We start from the raw sequence: 22,101 nt of genomic DNA on the forward strand, positions 1-22,101 counted from the left end.
GAAGTAAATACTTTCTGTTGTACTGATTCAGCACTTTTGCTAGTCCGTAATCATAGAATCATGGAATGGTTTGGGTTGGAAGGGACTGTAAAGACCATGATGTGCTGGAGATACATGTCTTTATTGTTGTAAAGCTGGTTTTATTTGAGTTTTCATTTAAGGAAGCTCTTTATACATGGCTTTTGTTTCATTTTGTTTGGAAGTACCATCTTTTTTTAATTGGTCTACTGCCTTGGTTATTCAGTAGCAATCAATATAATACCCTAAAATACGATATAGATACATATATAAAACAACCTTTACTCTTCCATAAAGAGAAATAAACCTGAAGAACAGCTGTCAAAAAAAAAACAGATCACAGAGTGGTTTGGGTTGAAAGGGACCTTAAAGCTCATCCAGTTCCAACCCCCTGCCACTGGCAGGGACACCTTCCACTAGAGCAGGTTGCTCCAAGCCCCATCCAACCTGGCCTTGAACACTGCCAGGGATGGGGCAGCCACAGCTTCTCTGGGAAAACCTGTGCCACTGCCTCACCACCCTCACAGGGAAGAATTTCTTCCTAATGTCTAATCTAGATTTACCTTCTTTCAGCTTAAAGCCATTCTCTGTTGTGTCCTGTCAGTACATGCCCTTGTAAAAAGCCCCTCTCTGCCTTTCTTGTTGGCCCCTTTAGGCACTGGAAGCTGCTCTAAGGGTCTCCCCAGAGCCACCTTTTCTCCAGGATGAACAAGCCCAGCTCTCTCAGCCTGTCTTCAGAGCAGAGGAGCCTCTGATCATCTGGAGATGATCAGAGGAAAATCTGGAAATGAATAGCTTCATTACTTACAAAACTGCAGTCAATGCTATATTATTAACTGGATGCGTAGATGCATTTCTTTCACTTCAGAGCTTGCTTTGTTATGCAGCATACATGTATCCTTCAAGTCCTGCAGCACACACAGGCATTATTCTTCATCAGCTTTCAGTTAGAAAACAGGTTTGGAAGATTGCAGCTCCAGAAATGAAAAGATTAAATGGCACAAAGAGGGGTTTGTTCCACAGCTTTATGATGCTTATGGCTTCTTTAATTGAAACAAAGATTCTTAGCAGCTAGAAAAATGGTGACTGGCTTTTTTTTTTCCCCTTTAATATTTCCTAGGATGAAACTAGAGCAGAAGTTCCCCCTGGAGCGCCACAGGAAAGATCTGCAGTTATTGTTGAAGTAGACAATATGGAGCTAAATGAACTCAGAAAAAGGTCAGGACTGAGACATGTATTAGCAATATTGTTTTCCTGACAGCTGTGTTGTGAGTGCAGAAGTAATGCTTTTCTATCCCTCTAAGACATTTTGGGGGAGAAGGGATAGAAGTGGATTTACAGTGGATTAAATGAATCATAGTTGTCCTTGTGAATTGTTACAATCTGCTGGTATTTGTGGTTTGGTGGTGTAAAGATACACACTTATTGGTGACTATTTCAATATCTAATTTAAAGACAATTAAGTCTTTATCGCAAAAAAAAGAGCATTCCTTAATAAAAAAAAGAACAAGAAAGTAATTCTTTAAGTACATCAGATGCTGATCTCACGTTTCATTTTGTCACAGGCTTGCAGAGACTGAGCAACAATATGATTCAGTGCAGCAGGCACTCACGCAGCTGACAGAAACACTGTCAGAAGAGAAGAGGAGGAGAGAAGCTGCAGAAGAAGCCCTTGGGCTCTCTGAGGAGCGAAGTAACAGGTAAAATACTCCTGGTTATAAAACATGGGGTTTTTCCTTCCGAAAGAAGAGTGTCTGTAAAATGTAATTACTTCTTTTCTTACACTTTTGAGCGTGTGACAGTTAGATTGCTGCATTAAAGCCTTATGTGGGTATGAAATAACTTGCATGTTCAGAGAGCCAAAGCCATCTTTCACCTCTGCTTCTTCCCCTTGGATGAATGCATGGTGAGGTTTTCATTTACACTATGTCTGGAGTAAATGCAAAGCCTGCTACAGAACTGGAAAAAGAAGGGTCAGATTTTTTGCCTTTTGTTTTTAGTGAGATTAGTGGTAGGTTTTCCTGTAGGTGTTAGATTTCTGAGCAAGTAACAGAACAAATAGAACAGACAACTAATAGAGCCTGTTTGTGAGTCCGTGCTACATGAAGCAGTGGAGACTGTGTTAAAAAGCTAGGTTTAACTCTGTGGCCTCTGCTGTTGGACTCAGTAGTCAGGGGTATTTATTTTCTTCCAAGTTAGAAAAAAAGCCTCAAGTATAACAGCTTTAGCACAACCACAGTTTAGAGTTGAAGTACCATTATCCACCTGGCTACGTAAAATGTCCATTGCTGCCATCATCTGAAAATCACCGTTCAATCAGCTAGTGGTGATGGGGGCTCTTTTGAATAAGTAAACCACCTTGAAAGTAGATTGTAAATAGAGACTGAAAAAGACCTGGCAACATAAACTAAGTCTTCCTGCTTTTTGTGAGGACCTTCCCCTATTAATGTATGTATGCAAAACAATGTTTCTGATGTGAATTCAGTACTTTAACAGAGGAGGTAATTCAGTACTCCACTGTCTCCCTTTATTTTCAGATTTGAAGTGAGCAGTTACAGGTCTGTACCTAGTGAATACACCGTTCAGATGGAAGCAGAGGAGGAAAGGGAAGCCTTAATCATCAATCCCAGTGAACATGTTGTTGTGCGAAAGGTAAGTGAATGAAAGCTTTTAAACCCCTGCATTATAAGCTACTTAACAGAGGTGTGCATATTGTATGCTGGTATTTGCAGGCTAGATTGAAGACAGCACACCTTATGATCTGCCTCATGCTACCCCTTTGTTTTTATTGTGTTCCCTCCACTATACCTTTGTTTCTAATCTCATTCATTCTTGGGAGTGCAGATTTCCCTTCTGAGTGATTGGAAGTCACTGTTTTTGGCTTGTCCTCTACACATAAACACAGGCATGAAGCAGCTGCTTGCCTAATCTGCCTTGTCTCTGAAAAGATGTGAAGTGCTCTTTTATCCTGTTAGTATCATGGGGATGGATGGGCCATAGAGGCACCCATTCTGAGTCGTAAACTACTACTGAAACTACATCTTACTCTAAAAATGTCTTAAATTTCTTTCTGTTTGAGTTGTGGATGGTGAATCAAATAGAGGCAGCTGTAATCCATGCCATAGAATATATTACATCTGTCCAAATTAAAGCATGAGTAACCATATTTATATTGTACGTGTGGCCATTAAATAAAATGTGTATGCATATAATTATGCATTTTCATCCCTAGTGTGTTTATGTAATTACATAATACACAAATACATTCTATCCGTTCCTCTCCCCTTTTATTAATGCTGTTTTCTTTGGCCTTTAAATCATTTCTGCTTACAGCCTGTGCTGTGGTGCCCATTGCTGCACCAGAGGCAAAAGGTTTAGAGTGGCTCAGAAATCCAAGTTGCAGTGGAGCTTCCTTTCATTTGTATTCATGAATACTTACTGGATGCTTTTCGTTTCCTAACCAGATGAAAGGAGGAGCCCTTTCCATCCGAAGATGGCTTCAAGGGCGAAGTCTTTACTGTTCTAAGCTGCTGACCTCAAGAGCAAAATCCCGCTATTTATTCCTCACGTACCTGGTTACACTACATCTTCTTGTTTTACTGTGCCTCACAGGTGTTCTCTGAATACACTGCGTTTTCTTGGGTAACTTACTTCCCTGTAGGTAATGGCGTGCCAATTCAAGATTATAGACTTTTCACATGCTGCTGTTACGCTATGCACTGGACACAGTTGTATATATTCTTGTTACACTACATGAATCTTGAGCTTCTAAACAGAAATGTGTGTATATCACAGTTGCTCCAAAGTTGACTTGAATCACTCTTTACCAGTGGAATATTATATTTGCTAAGGAGAAAAGATTTCCCTCTGCCCTATAAAGAAACTGCTGCATACAAGTTATTTAATATTGTTTGTGAGTACATAATGATTGATTACTACTGAATGGGTTGTAAATGATATCTTTTCTATATAAATTTTATTTTAAGAGTTAAACTATAAATTTTAAAGGAATATTCAGCTATTACTGTTCACTGGCTTCTTGATTATAACAAGGAGTTTTATAGAGTGCAATAAAGGAAGAACTACTGGATTTTTGATTTAAATTTTTTGTTTGGGTGTTGTTTGGTTTGGGGTTTTATTTTCTGGCTGAAAATAAAAGAATGATGAAGGTTGTTCTGTGGCTGTACAGTTTGTAATGGCTGTGGCAAGGTGTGCAGATATGTGTGTGGTAAGGAAGTAAGCCAATGATTAAAGATCCAGAATTGAAATGACATGAAGAAATGTCTTCAACTTCTTATATTCCTTTGCTGTTGGTTAAAGGTTCAATTTCCCTATTTTTTCTTGTGATTTTTTTCTTTGTTTAAATTCACTCAAACTTGTCTTGGTGGGTTTAGTTACTGCCCGTCTTTGGGGCAGAATTACTCAGCTGCTCAACATGTGAAATTCAGCCTGACATATTTTACATGTTTGGGCTTCAAGGTACAAATGAATAAAGGGTTTGTTTTCAACCAAGAGGCTCTAAGAAGCAGGATTTACATTCAGTTGCTGTAGACAGCTAATAGTGTTATGTGTTGCATATTAATACATTCATGTTTTGTTACAGTTTTCCCTGAAACCACACAACTATTTATCTCATTCAAAAAATAACTGATTTGTGAAGACTGTGGCTGCTGGAAGCTGGAAGGTTGCTTTTTAACCCTTGGAGTATTGTTTTCTGGTGCTTCTGCTCTCATCTGTATAAAATGGAGATAAAATCAAAACCACCTGAGTCTAAGGGAGTAGACTCACGAAAGAATAGTAGCCGTTTGGTTTCCAGTTTGGTAGACTAAAATCCTGAAAACCTTGTGGGAAAAGAAAAACCTAATGAGTATGGAAGTGGAAGGATTCCATCAGTTTTACTAATGGGCACATTAGTAATGCTAGTGAAGTGAATTATCTGCTTAAGGTCCAAGGAGTCTTGTGTGTGAGGTCTGAGCAGTCGCATGGCAGGTAAGAAAGAGGGATCTGTGTTTGCAGAGTTAACATTTGCCATATTCTATCTAATGTCCTGCATCCTTGTTTTTGTCAGGTGTCATAGGAGATACTGCCAGGCATAGTTAATACTGCAGGTAAATCCTGTGAATCTTATTTTTTTGATGGTTCTTTAATATTAGTCTAGCAAAGTTCTGAATTTCTATATAAGTCCAATCTATTCCAATATAACTGATGTCCTTTTTATTGTAGAGTGGTAATGGCTGCTCTCTTTTGAATGGCTGATTGCTGATTCAGTCCCTGTTTTCAGCCATAGTGTCACCCAAGTCCTGAGATAAGTCAGCTATTTCAGTCTTCGTGCTGCACAAACAAGCACCAGGTACGGTTGAAACATAAGAGTACTGTACATGTGAAGACTTCTCCCTTTCCAGCTTGAAGATGAGTGTTAACAGAATGATAGTGAGCTATTCTTAGCTAATTGTGTTATATCAAAGCAGAATGTTTCCCAGTGAGAACAGTGGACCTACAGATCCTTCTTGTCTTACTCATCCACTGTGAGGGATTTTTGTCTTCAGGGGAGAAAACAACCCTCTGTCATGAGGCAGAGCAAGTTAGGGGGAGTGGGAAAGGATCCAGAGATGTTAGAAATTCTGCCCTAATTTATCCAGGCCTTTGTGCTGTCACTGTGATAAGCACAAGCTGAGGATAAAAGTGTCCAAAAATGGCTTGACACATGTAGATATTCTGTGAACTCCATTCCAGAAGCTAATATAAATGTGATGAAAGGTGAGATCATTCATTTATGAGGAGCTTTTACAGATCATCACCATTTCCTGGGTAAGTATTGCCCTGAGAGTTTTCTCATCTTACAGCTTAGGATTTTAATACTTACTTCACTTAGTCTGGGATCTTTTCAGGATGTACACATTTCTTCCTGGACTTGGATGCTGTTTGCCTCAAGCTTTGAAGGAATTCCAAAGTGTCTTCTGGGGTAAGGTAATTTGGATTTGACAACATGGTTGTAGGGAAACGTACAGACATTCCTTAGAGCTGGAAGGATTGGTAGAGTGTGGTCTCTTTGAGACCTGGAAGAACATTTCAGTGTGTTTGCTGTTATCCTGGGAATACTATTTCTCACCATAGAGGATTAAACATCTTGCTCCTATCCAACCAAGGAGCAGCGCTAAACTCTCAGAGCCTTGTAGCCCTGCTCTGCTTTAAAATTCTCTACTCTTAAATTCTAATATCACATCTGACGTAATGTCTGATATAGTTAAGAACTGATTTTCCTTCTGGTTTACACTGATGGAATCAGAGCCTCTGTGCAGGTCTGAAATGCTGGGTACTGCTGGTAAATGGTTGGTTTATTGCACTTTTAAAAGCCTTTTCCTGTGGGTTTTAGAACAAAATAACAATTCATGGCAATGGGAATCAATGCTCAAAAATACTGGTTGCTAGAATTAGTGGTTAAACAGTCCTATATTAAAGCTGTTAACAAATTAAAGTGATGAAATTGCTGTGCTTCCTTATGTGAAAATCTTCCAGTCACATGTACATCAACAAGAATTAGAATTATTTTCTTCTTTAAAATAATGTCATGTTTTCAAGTTACACTTCCGTTTCACCTGTAGGTGTTGGAATCAGTCACAGTCTTGCTTTGTAAAGCATATAGGAAAGGACTGAACACCAGGAAGCATTAATTTGGTTGCAGGGCAGACCCTAATGTTGGTGGCTGCTCCGCCACCACTCCTGGCATGCCAGTGCACACAGGGCTTAGGTGAAACTATAATGCCATCAGAAGACAAACACCTTTTTGCATTAACAGCAAGAATGATGCTTCATACATTTTTTTGCATTGTTAAAGACAAGAACTTTGTTGGACAAGTAGTGTTTGTCATTCCTTTCTGAAGTACGTTTCCTTACCAAGTAAAGTTGCCAGAGAAGGAAGATCAAAAAGCTTCCTTCTACTCAACTGCCTAAAGAGGCAATGATACAGTCCTTAAAATAAACAAGGAATTTGAAGCAGAAGTCTTGGCGAGATTCAGGCCCTCCCTCAGTGGGAGTTTTGCCATGAATTCCAATGAGTTCGGGACTTCGTCTAATGTGTTGGCCAGCTGCTGAAGTTGAGTTGTTCCTGGGCTGCCTCTTGTCCTCTTTCCTAGAATAACCACTTTGATAAGGTATTTACCACTTACAAATATGGAATAGGTCCTGTAGTGAGCACTTCACATCACAGAGTAGGTGCCATTTAAAAACACACAGCAAATGATTCCCTGAAACTTTCAGTAGGGGTTATTTTTAGTTGGTTGCTTAAGACTGATGATGACCCTCAAAGAAAAAGGCAAATTGAAATATGCCACTGTGGTCTCGGAAGTAATAAATGTTTACCATCTAACTGCTAACATTAGAACTGGTAGGTCCATATCATCAATTGATTTTTAACAAATGACATTTCCAGAGGATAATTCAGGCTTGGAAGAGATGCTTAAGTCCAAATAGAGGTGAATGTGTATCCTCTAGCTGAACTTATCCCATGGTCGTGAGGCCAATTAAAAGAGTATCACAGGACCCCTTGAGGCTAAAGGAGAGCTTTCCCTTTTGGAAACAAAACCTGAATGTCATGATTAATTTGTCTGTTGAAGCTGAACTTTGTGTGGACACATAACATGCTTTGCAAGATTAGGGCTTTAGTGTAGCCTTTGCTGTTTAGGCTTATTCTTTTCCCAGACTATTCCTTTTACAGCAGTTTGCTGTCTAAATTATAGAGAGTTGCTTCTGTCCGATTCCCTTCCGTTTGCTTCCCTCCCATCCCTCCAAATCACTGTCTTGCAGCCAAAATTGTGAGACGCTATGTGCGATGATGATGAAACTACTGCACTTGTATGTGACAATGGTTCTGGGCTTTGCAAAGCTGGGTTTGCAGGAGATGATGCCCCCAGAGCTGTATTTCCATCCATCGTTGGAAGGCCTCGACATCAGGTCAGTATCAAAATGAAAGTTTGGGGGGTTGGTTTGGGTTGGTTTGAGGGTTTTTTGGGACTTTAAATGTGGCAGTGAGAAAGCATCAGACTTATTCCCATCGGCCCTTGTAGGAGTTTAGCATGTTAAGAACTGGAGGATTGAGCTGCACATATTTATCACTGTGAGGTTGAATTACTTTATCCTTTGGAAAAGGGGTTCTTCAGCCATAAGGTGTTGGCTAAAGAGGAACACGAGTGTCTTAATGGTATGAAGGTGTCGTATAGGGAAAAAAAGCCCAACTTGTTAGATAAATTAATACTTGCTGTATCAATACAAAGGAAAAAGATAAGCAGAATAGTGTTAAGTTCCTTTCCTTACTTTAGTAAGTAAAAGTATGGCCCAATGAACTTCTAAAAAAGGTCTCTAGCACATCACTTGAATAACTCGAACGAGACTAGAAAGGATAAATGTGGCTTTTCTTGACCTTCTTTCTGCTTAGCTGTTTTTGTAATAGATCCTTTATGAATAGAAAATGCAAATTTGTGTTCATTTTATTCATATCTGAGTCAGATTTTAATTTTCTGGGCTACAGAAACCCTTCCCTGAAGTTCTAGGTGGACTTTTGCTGAGCTAAAAGAGCCTGGTTTGACAGGTGTAAAATACTAAGCATTTTGAAGTGCATTTTGAACACCTGTATGAATCACTGCAGTTGAATATCAGTTGTTGAAAACATCCATTATTTAACCTCCCTTTGTTCATTGTCTTTTGGCATGTAACTGTGCACAGTGAAGCTGCTCAGCAGCTGTAATCATGGATAAATAGTAAAAATTAATTCTTTGTTTGCTAACTGATATATAATAAATTACCTCATATGTATTTATATTATTTGGGGCAATCACAATAGGCTTCCTAATGCAAACATGATAAACATTGTAAAACTATTATTTAGTGAGTTTTCTTTTAGAAAATCTGTCTTGCTTTTATAGAAATTAAAGCTTTTTCCCCAAAACATATTTTTCAAAGCTATTTAACTTCCAGCAAGGGGGGATCTCACTGTTTAAAGGTAAATAATGGAACTGCCTTAAGCAGAAAGTGCAACCTAATATATAAAGGAAATCTAGGGAGATTATCTCTTTTCCCCCTACAATTCCTTCTCTTTATTCCTTTGCACAATGACAAAGAGCCCATCACTTGTGGAGAACCATGAGTGTGGTGCTGGCTGCCGTGCACCTGCATGGGCATTAGTTGCACCAAGTGTGGGGTGCCTTCTTTGGGTTTTGAAGCTGCCTTGCTCTTCCTGCTGGGTTTATAGAGGGAGTTAGTACAGAATAGGTGGTTACTGATCAGTTCACATTTTAGTTCCTTGCATGTTTTGGGGGTACGTGCTGGAACAGCAGCAGCAGGTACAGTGTTTCACATGAAGTTGTAATCTAAAATGATGTTCTGTCTCTAATGTGTGTGAGGTACTGCACTAATAGGATGTTATACTAAAAGGATGTTATACTTTGCAGGGTGTTATGGTTGGAATGGGTCAAAAAGACAGCTATGTAGGGGATGAAGCACAAAGTAAGAGAGGGATCCTGACACTGAAATATCCCATCGAGCATGGAATCATCACTAACTGGGATGACATGGAAAAGGTGGGTGTTAATTTTTAATGTAATGATGGAGGCATCATCTTATCTAAGACAAACCATTTGCTATTAACCTTCTTGCAAACCAAAGGGAAAATCCTTGAAGACTTTCCATCACAGCATAGGTAAAGGGATACAGTATGCTAGTACAGGAGTTGATGAGGTCTTGGTACTTCTTGGGTTACTTTTCATTTAGAGTAAATGCTTATTGCTCATCAGAGTTGACAGTATGTTATAAAAGTATTTTGTGCTTTATACATACTCTTTGGAGTCTTAAAGTACTTACTGAGGCAGAACATTTGACAACGTTAGAAAGTAGTGAAAGTAAAACAAAACCAGGTTGTGATTCAACAGAGGTGAATCAGAGAAATATTCAAGATACATTACTGATGCTGGGAACAAAACCTGGGAAGTGAAGGGGTGATTTTCTCTCCCCAGTGCTTGTCTACATGAAAACATGATGGGTGATGCCCACATCTTGTATTGTGTGTGACATTCTCACTGTCAGTTAAAGAGGGAAAGACGGGTTGGCAGCCAGAGCAAAGACCTCATAGTGAAACGCTCACTTAAGGATGTCCCTGACCAGACAATGAGGTGTGCTCATGGGAGAAGCTGGAGAGCAGGGGTCTGAAGGGCACTCACTCTGCTGAGTATCCCTGGTATCCCTTGTATCCTGGTCTCATCAGGAAGCATCTGAATCTGTATGTAGAAATCCTGTACCTCTTCCTTAGAGACAGGATTGCAGTTCAGTCACTTGTCTCCAGGTGAAATGATATAGGAAGGAAACTCCACAAGCAAATGCTTCCAGTAATGTTTTCCCTATAGAAAATGCCACTGAAAGGAAGATATGGGCTGGTGGTGTTCTGTATTCACACTTGATGTGGTGTATACAATTATAATACATATATATAAAGTCAATTATTGTGTCATATCCATGAACCCAAACAGGTAAGCGCAGAGTGTTCCAGATGAACAGACCAAAGTCCATACAGGAGCAATGGGAGTTCCTCACTTCATATTTGGAAATAAATTGCCCATGTACTCCTCTAGATGGAAGCACAGTATTTGGATTTCATTATTGCTCTGCTTGCTGAGAGAACACCTTGCTCGTTCCTGAAGTCTACCTCATACATCCAGTTATGTTGTTCTTCCTGATAGTTTTTCTGCTGTCTGCATTTAGGAAGAAATTATATTTCCCTGCGGGAAAAAAACACCCTAAAACCATAAATTGGAGGTCACTCTTGTATGTTCTTCCCTTAGTAACTGGTCTCTGTAGCTGGAAATTGCCCTGTAGATAACACATACGTGTATGTGTTCTGTCCCTGGGTAATGCTGGATGCTAGAGCAGACTAAAACCTAGTTATGAAAAGGAATTGGAGATGGTAAAAAAGGTGGCATGTGCTTTCCTGTAGTGCAGACTCGTGGCTAGGTTGATTGGGTTTAGGGTGTAATGGGGTGGAGGCTTCAGGCAGTGCTGTAATTCAGATAGTGGTCAGATACTATGTAGGGTTTTGTAGTGTGAATTCTCTTTGTCACTTAAATGGATGAAGGAACTGCTTATGAAAGCGGGTCCCTACTAAAAGCAGAATGATGTAGGAACAAGAGAACTACTGGGTAACGTGCCAAAAATGGGACAAAAGCATAATAATGCAGTGGCCAACCATCCTGTGTTACAAAAAGGGGGGTCACCAAAGGATTAGGATGAGTGTGTGTGTGAGAGAGAGAGAAATCCAGAGCGAGGATGCTGCGGGACATGCAGACGTCCGTGTGAATGGAGGAGGAGACCATGCAGGCGATGAAATGAAGCATTCTTCTGTGCTTCAATTCACAATATTCAAATTGGGACTGCTCTGTTTTCCACTGGATAATAATACAGGGCATTGTACATCACTGTTCATTTGTTCACAGCAGCTGAGCTGACAACGTATGGGAGGGAAAACGTTGGGATGGAGCATTTTATGGCTCTGGTGACTATGTAAATGTTTAATATAAATGTTGGAATAATTCTTCCTCAGTGATTTCTCTTTGCTGTTGTGCTTGCTGCTTGCATTTAATTCTCATGACTTATAAAATCCAACACCTAACTGTTTTTGTTCCTTATGGAATATCATTATCCATTAATGTGATGGTTATTAGGTCAAATCTAATGGGCTGTACAGTGCCTAATTGTGCCTGGTTTTGAGGAGGAGCCTGCAAACTGCCTGAGGTTTAGGCAGGGCCCTGCTTTATGAGTCCAGGTTGTTCCTCACAGCTGCAGCAGAGGGCTGATGATTTTCTTAATAAGTAATTCCAGCCCTGGACAGCTGTTGGTTTTATAGGTTCTTCAAATTTAGAGATCTTTTTTCCACTCAAGTTCATTTTGAAGCATAATAATGCTTGTTTCTAGGACATTAATCTAATAAATGTATCCGTAAACTATCCGGATGGTGATGGTTTTTGCTCAGAAATAAGCTTATTGGGTCAGGCAAAGCTGAGCTAAAAAGAGGGAAAAAAAGAAATAAGGGTTAAGAAAGAATTAAATGAGTAGATAAGAAATATTTCATCCTGTTACTAAACACTCTGAGCTGGCATCAAGAAAAAAGTCCCTTCAGTTCCTCACAACCATGGTCCTCAGACAATGAGGGCCAGCATCATTTGATACAGGTAGTGCCTTCTAAAATGAAAAGCATACTATAGTACTTTACAGACTGTGACTAAGAGATTCAGCTACTCTATAGTAAGTGAGAGCTTGATTCAGGTTTTACTGGATGAAATATCTGTGGCATAAGGGGCCTTTTGCTTTGGAAAGAATTAGATTTCTAAAGACCATTTTGGTAACAGCTTGCAGCTGCATCAGTCTCCGAGCAGCTTGAAGTGGAGAAGCCTTTCCAGGTCTAACAGTTCAGAGGCCAGCTCAGCTTCTGTATCAGAGCAGTGCGGGTGGGAACTAACCACTGCTCCTGCTTCGAGGGGATGAGGTGTGCTCTGTTTAGGGACTCTAACTGGAAGGGCTCCATTGTGTAGGCTATATTCTGTTACATACTATAGAAACCAAGTGGGCTTGGTTCTAAACCAGTTGCATTTGGCAGATTCACTCTTAATATGCTAACTATTTTAATATGTCTGTAAAAAAAAACAAACAGTAATTACTCAGCCTCTATTTGAAAAGCTTTCTGGGTAGTTTCTGTGGATGTAAGAAATGATTGTCAGAACTTTTCTAAAGTGATTTTCCATTGTAGATTTGGCATCATTCTTTCTACAATGAACTCCGGGTTGCACCAGAGGAACACCCCATCCTGCTGACTGAGGCCCCTTTGAATCCAAAGGCCAACCGTGAAAAAATGACTCAGGTAATCATCTGAATCAGAGGATCCCAGAATGGTTTGGGTTGGAAAGGGTCTTAAGATCATCCAGTTCCAACCCCCTACCATGGGCAGGGACACCTTCCACTAGACCAGGTTGCTCAAGGCCCTGTCCAGTGCCTTCTTAAACACTGCCAGGGATGGGGCATTCACAACATGCGGTGCCACAGACCATTGTTGCATGGCAGCACATAAAGATAGAAATAGTCCTGAGTGTTCAGCTTCTTATGGGAGATAATCCCTTATGGTTAGTGGGGGTTAGAACACAGACTTAAGCCATGATGAGAAACAAGAGTTTGCTGCTCACACAATATCAGATTTCCAGATGGCCCTAAAATGGTTTGTACTTATGTGTGGCAGTGATATATAAGCAACTTACCTCTTAAAACTTGAAGTAATTCTTTTTGTTCACCAGACTGCGTGTGTTCAGTTCTGGAAGTGGGGAAGCTGGAGGCAAAGGTGGCTTCTGATGCCGAGTTTCAGTGTGAGATAACCCAGGAGTCATGTAATTTGTTTTGAAGGAGTGATGAGTCATCGGTGTATTTAAAAGTGAGGTTTGCAAGTGCTGTAACACAGGTTGTGCACCAGCTGAATCACACTTCTCTGTGAGGTTTGGATCAATGACGCCTTTCATGTGCCTACCTCAGGCCACCAGGAGTGCTCAACCTTTAGTAGCTCAACTCCTCAGCTCATTCTGTCCCAGCTCCTGCTTTCTACCCTGAAGACTGTCACTTTATCAACACTTCTGCATCACACAGGATGCTAGTTATTGTATCAGAAATGTGCTTTTTGGGGGAAGATTTGAATAAAGAGGTTTGGAGTCCATCATGCAGATGACTTTGTGAAGCTCCCCACTGGAGCACCCTTTCAGGTTCAGGGGGAAAGCAATCAAAACCTGGAATGTTTGTGCTGGCTTGGGAAAATGAGTTGTCTGAAGCATTCAAGCTTAAATGATGCTTTGCAAAACATTTCTGTCTGTGGCATATTCAGTCTCATTTAGCAAACCTGGATCAGAACCAGAAGTCAACCTCTGAAATTTCTGTATTTTCAAGCAGCCTTCTGGCCAAATATCCACATTATAAATTCAGGAGTAACTAGAAGTAAATGTGATTTAAATGCAGATATAGGTATAAAATCACCTGGGAAAATCAGATGTGGCTCTGCACTTCCCTTTGTGCCAGCTTTTGGCATATATATCTTAGGAAGATTATGCATCAATTTAGCAACAGTGTAAATAAACTGGTTAAGTAGTGAGCTTGACAGCACTGGGAGATAATACAATTGGGAGATAATAAACAATAGACCATAAGAAAAGCCTAGTTTATAGCAAGCAGAAAGTGTGGTTCATACAGTAGCCGTGTCTATGACTATTTTTCTGTCATTATACTGCGATGATAAATCCTGTTTTCAAGATTGTTTAAAGGCTTATTGTTTATTCTTGATTGCATTAAATTAATTACATTAGCTATGAAATACCAGTAATTTGTGTATTGTTTAATTGAAAGCATACTTTTCATTAAAAGTAGATTTCCTTGGCAAAGGGATTAGATTATGAAATCCAGAGTTTTAACCCCCTGATGTCAGTGGCTCTGATAGGTACAATGGTGATGGTGGAGTCACCATTCCTGGAGATATTAAAAGATGTGCAGACGTGGTGCTTATGGGTATGGATTAGTGGTGGACTTGGCAGTGTTAGGTTTATAGTTGGACTTGGCCTTAAGGGTCCCTGCTAACCTAAATGATTCTGTACTCACAGCAGCACCACTAGTGATGGGGTAGCCCTGCCCTGGGTAGGTGGCATTGGTTTAAGAAAGGATACAGTGCCTGGCGTTGTCCAGAGTGTGTTAGTTCAGTGTGTGCCCTTAAGGGGTTCCTTTAGCAAAGCCCCAGTGGAATTCCAACTGGAAACAAATGTTATTCCATCTGCTCAGATAAAATTGCAGTTTATCTGACACAGGAGATGGAAAGAACTGAAGCTTGTTAGAGTACAGGAGGTGGGGGATGAGACAAGAGAATATGCCCAAGGACACCGTATAGAGAAAAGAAACTGTTGTGTTTGCCGAGGGGGCAGAATGAGATGTAATGGGTTCAAACTATGCCAAGTTAGGTTCTACACCAGGAGAATCCTGCTAGTAGTAAGTATAGTGTGTTGCTAGATTGTATTGTAGTGATAGGACAAGGGATAATGGCTTCAACCTGCCAGAGGGGAGACTGAGATGAGCTCTTAGGCAGAAGCTCTTCCCTGTGAGGGTGCTGAGGCGCTGGCAGAGGGTGCCCAGAGAAGCTGTGGCTGCCCCATCCCTGGCAATGTTCAAGGCCAGGCTGGACACGGGCTTGGAGCAAGCTGCTCTAGTGGAAGGTGTCCCTGCCCATGACAGGGGGGTGGAACTGGATGATCTTAAGGTCCTTTCTAACCCAAACCATTCTGTGGTTTGTTTGCCAGAGGAATCTGTGGATGCTCCAGCTGAGGAATTTCTGAGACAGAACCAAAGCTGTGTCAGAATGGCAAATTCTTCCTTGAGATGGGAACAGAAGGATTATTCCTCATGACTCCTTCAGCTGGGTCTTCCACGTGTTTCTTAATATGTGTGTATAAATTATATATCAACCTTAGGTTGCTGCATTGTTGCAGTCCTGCCATCAGGGTTATCCCAAAGTGTCATCGTCAGTTCTTCTAATGAAATCCTAAAGGAAACATAGTGTGCTGTGGAGTAGTAACTGGCAGTATTCATTCAAAAAAGAATAGATTTACTGTCTCTTCAGATACTCTTAAGTGCACATCCTAAAGGTTTTAATATTCTTCCTTCCAGATCATGTTTGAGACGTTCAATGTGCCAGCCATGTACGTAGCAATTCAGGCAGTGCTGTCTCTGTATGCATCTGGAAGAACAACTGGTGAGTCGTTCTGGGAGTTGTATTTTCCTCCTGTCCTTCTCCTGTGGATGTATATCTTGTGGATATATGTTGATTATGATGCACCAGCTGTGTTTTAAGAAGCACTGATAGCCCTGTGGAGACTGAATGCTTCCCACCATGCTGTGCAAGTGCTTCTTTGTTGTTTTCAACTTTGTGACAGGTAAGGGTATAGATTTATGGATTTCTGCTTCAAAAGCTCAACTGGCTACAGCTCAACTGTATGAACAGATGAAGGATGGTCTGGTTTGATGCTGCCCTTAATTGCACAGCATGGAGATGAGGCTGTATCGTAACTAGATGGTTCCAATCCCGTGGTTCCTTCTTTCTTTAGACCTGCCTCCATTGTTAAGCTGCATTCCCAACAGGAAAGAAAAAACAACCCTTCAGTAGCCAGATGAAAATACTTTATTTAAATGTTGAATTTCTATCACATAATGATGTCTGCTGTTAAGCGACCATTTGAATTAGCATGGAGGTGTTTTCTTATTGCCATTTAGAGTCTGATCAAGCATTAAGACAATAAATTCTTAGCAACCCTTGAGTCTTCATATACTTTGAAAACAATTAAACTACCATCTGTCTTTGTAGCCTGATGCCACAATATGATTTTGTATATGACAGGAGTTGTGAGTGTCATAAATACTGGCTTTCTGCATAAAATTTGACTATTTGTATGCATGTTTGGGATCAGAAATGCCTTATTCATTGTGAGTGGAAAACATGGACTTCATTTCCTAGCCAAGAATAACATGGGCTGTGCACAGATAAACCATTGGTGCATTTTCCCTAATGGGGTGGTTTATTTTAATGGCAGATTCCAATTTTTAGCCTTATAGAGAGGTTTTTATTTACAGTTTGTACATTATTTCATGTCTGTAAAGCGCTGAGGGCGGTCTGAAATGAAAGCCTCTGCATACATGGAGGATCATTATTGCTGGTGTCTGTTCAGCAGGAACAACACAATCAATTTGCTGAACGTTACATGTCTTTTTTTCCCCAAGCTGCTTACTTTGTGCTAATGACTTTGTCTCTTGCAAGCAGCTCTTTAGTTATAGAAATGACAGAAACAATCATCATGCGAGCATCTTCGTCGTTGCATGTTTCAGTTGACAATATGGAGTATGTCCCTGCCCATGGCAGGGGGGTTGGAACTGGATGAGCTTAAAGTCTCTTCCAACCCAAAGCATTCCGTGGTTCTATGATTCTATGTGGAGACCCTGTATCCGTGGAAAATAACCAGCTTCTCCTTTACTTTCACTTCCTAGGAATAGTTCTGGATTCTGGGGATGGCGTCACACACAACGTGCCTATCTATGAGGGCTATGCCTTGCCTCACGCCATCATGAGGCTCGATCTTGCAGGCAGAGACCTCACTGACTATCTCATGAAGATTCTCACTGAGAGAGGCTACTCCTTTGTCACCACTGGTAATGAGCTATGCTTTGGATGCCCTTTGCTTATGTTTGTTCTATTAGTTGTCTTCGTATGAAGGAAGCGTGTGCGAGGCAAGATGCTTCAAAATGACTTTGGCTTTCAGCATGGGTGTTGAGCATCAAGGATGAGGATGCCACCTCATTAGGAAATCCTGTGTCACTGACAAATATAATCGGTTGTTGTGTCTGATCAGATCTCTTCCACAAACAAAGGAACAAAGTGAGTAGCTGGTAATGGATAAACCTCAAGGTTTTGCGACATAAACACGTAAATATTAATCTTTACAGCGTTCTGTAGCACAATACATCTCTTTTTTTCGCTGATGAGTGGTGCAAAGGGAAAGAGATGTTGTTGAGACAACAGAGAGGTGAGAATCCAATTAACTGTGTGACCATCATGAACTCAGGGAAATGTGCATGAGTAAATCTGTATCCTATCTATCACACTGTAGGCTGATTAAAACCTTGTTCCCTGTCTGCAGCGGAACGGGAGATTGCGAGAGATGTCAAGGAGAAGCTCTGTTATGTGGCACTGGATTTTGAGAATGAAATGGCGACTGCAGCTTCCTCCTCCTCTCTTGAGAAGAGCTATGAGCTTCCTGATGGACAAGTCATCACCATTGGGAATGAACGGTTCCGGTGCCCGGAAACTCTCTTCCAGCCATCCTTCATAGGTGGGACAGGACTGCTCTTTCTAGGGACTTGGCAGAGAATGAAAAGAAGGATGTCTTAGGAAGTACAGACAACCTTCAGCTGGAGGAATCGAGGTGTTTATTCTGAGATGTCCTTAGAAACATGCAGCTTCTGTTGACTTAATCAGTTCTTTGGAAGCTATGGACACTGCTGCTTAGAAATACCTGAATTGGATTGTTTCAGTCTCTTATAAATGCAGTGGAGTTTCTAAGATGATGTTTTAGAGCACTGTCAGATCATGCTTTTTATCTAGACTGGCTGGTACATAACTGCACAGTGCCGTTATGGGGGTTTTAATCGAGGTACTGCTTCCATTTAGTGTTATATTAATCTGTAATTGAATTACAGAAAATCAGATCATACATCATTCTCCAGTAGTTTTATCTTTAGTGTTAAAATTCCCGTTCTCTCCAGTGGATGACTGACACCTTACGTGGGAACTCATGGGAGTTCTGTAGGAACTCATGCTGCCCTCACAAATTTCCCACTTCCCACTTAAATTCCTCTCACAAGGACTGTGCGAAATGGCTGCAGGCAGTTTGGCATGATTTCCATCACACTGAATGGTGAAGCTACGTTTGTGTGTAGAAAGGAAACTATTCAAGCGTTAATATAGCTCCAAGTTCTGTATTTGAGCATCAGCAGGAGAAATTCTCTGTAGCAGATGGAGGGATTTGGCTGTGAGAAGTGTATCAGAGATGAGTTAGGCTTCAACAATGGTCACAATCAGAAACGCAGCGATGGAAATCAGGATTTCCTGGATCACAGATCTGGCCAAAATGTGTGTGTGAACCTAGTTAAAAGGTCTGATTCTTCCAACTGTTTTCCCAGGACTGTATCTGGTCTGTTCCTTTCTTTAGGAGAAAGTAGTACCAGAAGTTAGCTTTGCTGTACTGGCATTCAAATTCAACTACACGTCAAAAGCAAGGTAGCTCACTGAGACGCCAAGTGGGCTTCTGTTGCCAGCTAACAGCATCAGAAATCATTATAAAAATGGCAAACTATTGCAGTAATGCCTTATTTTAAATGTTTTCTTAAATGTTAAATCATTTTTTTTACTTGAGGAAGTAGCAAAGCCAGTATGAAATCAGAACAAGGATCTTCCTTCCCCTCAAGTGTATTTTGCTTGGATAATTACTATGCTGAGATTACAAAGGTGAGGAGGATGTCTTGTCTTTGTCCTTCCTCTCCTAAGCATCGTGTAACTGGAGCTTTCTAAAGGGAGACAGCTTGGACTAGGGAGCCTTCCTCTCATTTTAACAGTGAGAAGCAAGGGGACGAAGAGAAATAACGTGTTAAAACTTCTTTCCACTCAGGGATGGAATCTGCAGGTATCCATGAAGCCACTTACAGCAGTATTATGAAGTGTGACATCGACATCCGTAAGGATCTCTATGCTAATAATGTCCTCTCTGGAGGAACCACGATGTATCCTGGGATTGGTGATCGGATGCAGAAAGAGGTTACAGCTTTGGCTCCAAGCACCATGAAGATTAAGGTAATTTCGAACACCTGCACTTAAAACCCAAGCCTTTGGTGAAAAGTTAGGTCTTAAAAACAAATCAAAATGTCCTTAAGAGAATGTCCAGGTCTTGCATCCCAAGTCCTGATGTTAAGAGAGCCTCAGGCAACCTGCTTACTTAATGCCTCTTTTCTTCCTATCAGCCAAAGTAGAATTCAAAGAGGGATTTGAGAGGTACTGGAATAAAGCCATGGGAGTTGATGCAGTCACTTTGAGACAATGTGAAACAACACAGAACTGTTCTTTCCTAAAGAGGAGAAAGAGTCATAGAATCATAGAATCAAATAGTTCGGAAAAGACCTTTAAGATCATCAAGTCCAACCTTTAGAGTCCCATGCGATTCCTAGTGAAATAGAGCTATGAGGGAGTAAAGGGCTACTTGAAAGACTCCACAGAACAGTAAGAGAGGTAGGGATGAACCTACAGAAGATGGAGCTGTAGACACTAAAGGAGGCATGAGCAATGCAAGAAGATATTGGGAATATTATAAGCTTTGAGGCTTAGTGATCAGTGAAAGTCATTAGTGATAAAGGGAGAAGAATGAATCCAAAATCCAAGCAGCATGCAAAGTCTGCACTTTGTTAGCTGCTTGAAAGGACCTTCTCAGCTTGGACTCAAGATGCTGTATAGTGAAAGAGAGTCATAGAATCACAGAACGGTTTGGGTTAGAAAGGACCTTAAGATCACCCAGTTATAACCCCTGACATGGGCAGGGAAAGAGACCCTTTTTTAACAGGCAGCAGCCAGCATGTTGAATGAGCATGGCAGGGAGTGGCAGGAATGGAAATAGGATGCAGGAGCAGGGATGCATCCAGTGTGGTTTAGAAGTTCAGTGGCTCAGGGGAGAATCAGATTAGCAGGGGGTCTTTTAGCTCTATAAGCAGTGCTCAGCTGGATGCACAATGCCATGTCTCAGTGTTTTGTGGGGTTTTTTTTTCCTTTACATTGAAGAATTCCTTTATCCTTAAAAAAACAAAAGAAATGCTCAGGCCATTCTCTTGTGTTGTTCCAGTGGTCTTTAATTGCAGTCAAATTAGGTTAATGTTTCAAAGCTTTCATATATGTTTATAAGTTTTGGTAGCTGTTTTATGGGCTATCTGCAGAGATCTCATGTGCTGCTCTATTTGTCTGCTCATAGTAATGTTATAGTGGCTTTCTCAGTTTGAGGTGGAAGACAAAATATGGCAGCCTTTCTGCCTCTTAGGTGGTTTACTTCCCTGTTGTGCTCCATTGAGTTGTGCTTCCCTGAGGAAAAGACTCTAACCTACTTATTTCACCCAGAGGGACGTTTACTGTGTTACCTGCTTGTCACTGTTTACAACAGATTGCACTTCTCTTGTAGATGATTGCACCACCCGAACGGAAATACTCTGTGTGGATTGGGGGTTCAATACTGGCATCCCTGTCCACTTTTCAGCAAATGTGGATCAGCAAAGAAGAATATGAGGAAGCTGGTCCCTCTATTGTCCACCGCAAGTGCTTTTGAGGCCTTCCATCATGTACTGTCAGTGATAAGTAGTGCTGTTTCTCTACACATCACCTCTGAGGGTGGGTTGGCTTTCTTCCACATGGTAAAGAACCACACTGTATGGGTGTCATATGAATTACCAAATTATTTCTGATATTTGATGCTAAAGTGAGACTAACACTTCCGTGGTGGGTGTTTTCCAAGATCAGTAACAGCAGTTATCCTGTACATTTGTATAGACCTCCCTTTCCCCCACATTTGCCACTGTTTTGCTGCCATCCAGGAGGTGACACACGCTGCTGCTGTGTGTTAGTCTCTGCTATCAGTGGTAAGTCTGAAGTATGTCCTTAAGTGATTCATCAAACTCAAGCATAATGCAGGATGTATGTACTGGAGAGGGCTGTTTATATGCAGTTAATGCTGTTTGGATTCCTCTAAGGGGGTTTATCTTACCAAGGACACAGTGGATTTATGTGGGTACCAGTGTGCACATGGGTGACAGTATGGATGTCTCCCTGGTATCCTGCAGTTGTTAGGCTGGAGACTTTTGTCTCCCTGTGACCACCACTCCCCACCAGTAAGGAGCTTCAACAAGCTTCAGTACTTCTGAATATACATGTAACAAGTGATTTATTGGATGTATTATTGCTTTCTTCATCCCTCTTCCTAAGCAGTCAACTGATGTTTCATTTACTTGTGCTGTAGATGTGCTATGCTGAGCTAAGCTAATGATTACAGAGTAAATAATAACCTTTGGAATGTGTTATTGAAACACCCTGGGTTTAATGGATCAATAAAAGCGTAGCTGTCCGTGGAAGGCTGCTGTGGCTTACATTAATTTCATAGTGACTAGTTTAACTATTAAAATAATAATTAGGAGGTTATGTTTTAATTTTATTATGGGAAAGGTTTCACTGCCTCCGAGTTTTCCAGCTAAACAATTCCAAAATGAGAACAGAATTGTTCCTCGGTGTCTATTATAAGAAATAATCTTCCTGGATGATAAATTTTCATAATGCTCTGTATGGAAATGAGAGTCAGCTCTGAAGATTTTTCTCTTTCTCATACCAGGCACTTGTGTTCCTTATGATTCTGGATGCTGTTGGCTTTGCAATGAGGTGATGTCAGGCTTGATGTGCATTTC

At 40.8% G+C, this 22,101-nt stretch overlaps 2 protein-coding genes across 7 annotated transcripts in view; both read left to right on the forward strand.

Annotated features, from left to right (window-relative positions):
- The window catches only part of LOC133273691 (golgin subfamily B member 1-like), a 45,004-nt gene extending 40,814 nt beyond the window's left edge, over positions 1–4,190 (forward strand). For all 5 annotated transcript variants that reach the window (XM_061462076.1, XM_061462080.1, XM_061462077.1 and 2 more), the window contains exons 26-29: positions 1,139–1,236; positions 1,584–1,718; positions 2,556–2,670; positions 3,483–4,190. In XM_061462076.1, the coding sequence (XP_061318060.1) occupies positions 1,139–1,236; positions 1,584–1,718; positions 2,556–2,670; positions 3,483–3,641 (507 nt within the window). In that variant the 3' untranslated portion in view covers positions 3,642–4,190. The remainder of the gene's footprint in view (positions 1–1,138; positions 1,237–1,583; positions 1,719–2,555; positions 2,671–3,482) is intronic.
- Positions 4,191–5,791: 1,601 nt separating this feature from the next.
- Positions 5,792–21,774, forward strand: LOC133273676 (actin, alpha skeletal muscle B-like). Of its 2 annotated transcripts, XM_061462050.1 has the most exons (9): positions 5,792–5,825; positions 7,807–7,968; positions 9,462–9,590; positions 12,803–12,913; positions 15,736–15,820; positions 17,107–17,268; positions 17,757–17,948; positions 19,284–19,465; positions 20,832–21,774. In XM_061462050.1, the coding sequence occupies exons 2-9, from the start codon at positions 7,840–7,842 to the stop codon at positions 20,973–20,975; spliced, it is 1,134 nt and encodes a 377-aa protein (XP_061318034.1). In that variant the 5' UTR covers positions 5,792–5,825; positions 7,807–7,839; the 3' UTR covers positions 20,976–21,774. The 2 variants fall into 2 exon arrangements, with proteins under 2 accessions (XP_061318034.1, XP_061318035.1); XM_061462051.1 differs by lacking the exon at positions 17,757–17,948.
- The last annotated feature ends 327 nt before the right edge of the window (positions 21,775–22,101 follow it).

This window comes from Pezoporus flaviventris, unplaced genomic scaffold, assembly GCF_033815535.1.
Source record: "Pezoporus flaviventris isolate CSIRO_AGI_PZ_B2104156 unplaced genomic scaffold, CSIRO_AGI_Pfla_v1 ptg000035l, whole genome shotgun sequence".
NCBI classification, from domain to species: Eukaryota; Metazoa; Chordata; class Aves; order Psittaciformes; family Psittacidae; genus Pezoporus; species Pezoporus flaviventris.

What these genes read in the sequence shown, in the direction of transcription:
- LOC133273676 (XM_061462050.1), top strand. Translation starts at nt 7,840, where the DNA reads ATGTGCGATGATGATGAAACTACTGCACTTGTATGTGACAATGGTTCT. An exon ending in TTGGAAGGCCTCGACATCAG is followed by an intron (nt 7,969 to 9,461) that starts GTCAGTATCAAA and finishes TATACTTTGCAG; the next exon opens with GGTGTTATGGTTGGAATGGG. An exon ending in CTACTCCTTTGTCACCACTG is followed by an intron (nt 17,269 to 17,756) that starts GTAATGAGCTAT and finishes CCCTGTCTGCAG; the next exon opens with CGGAACGGGAGATTGCGAGA.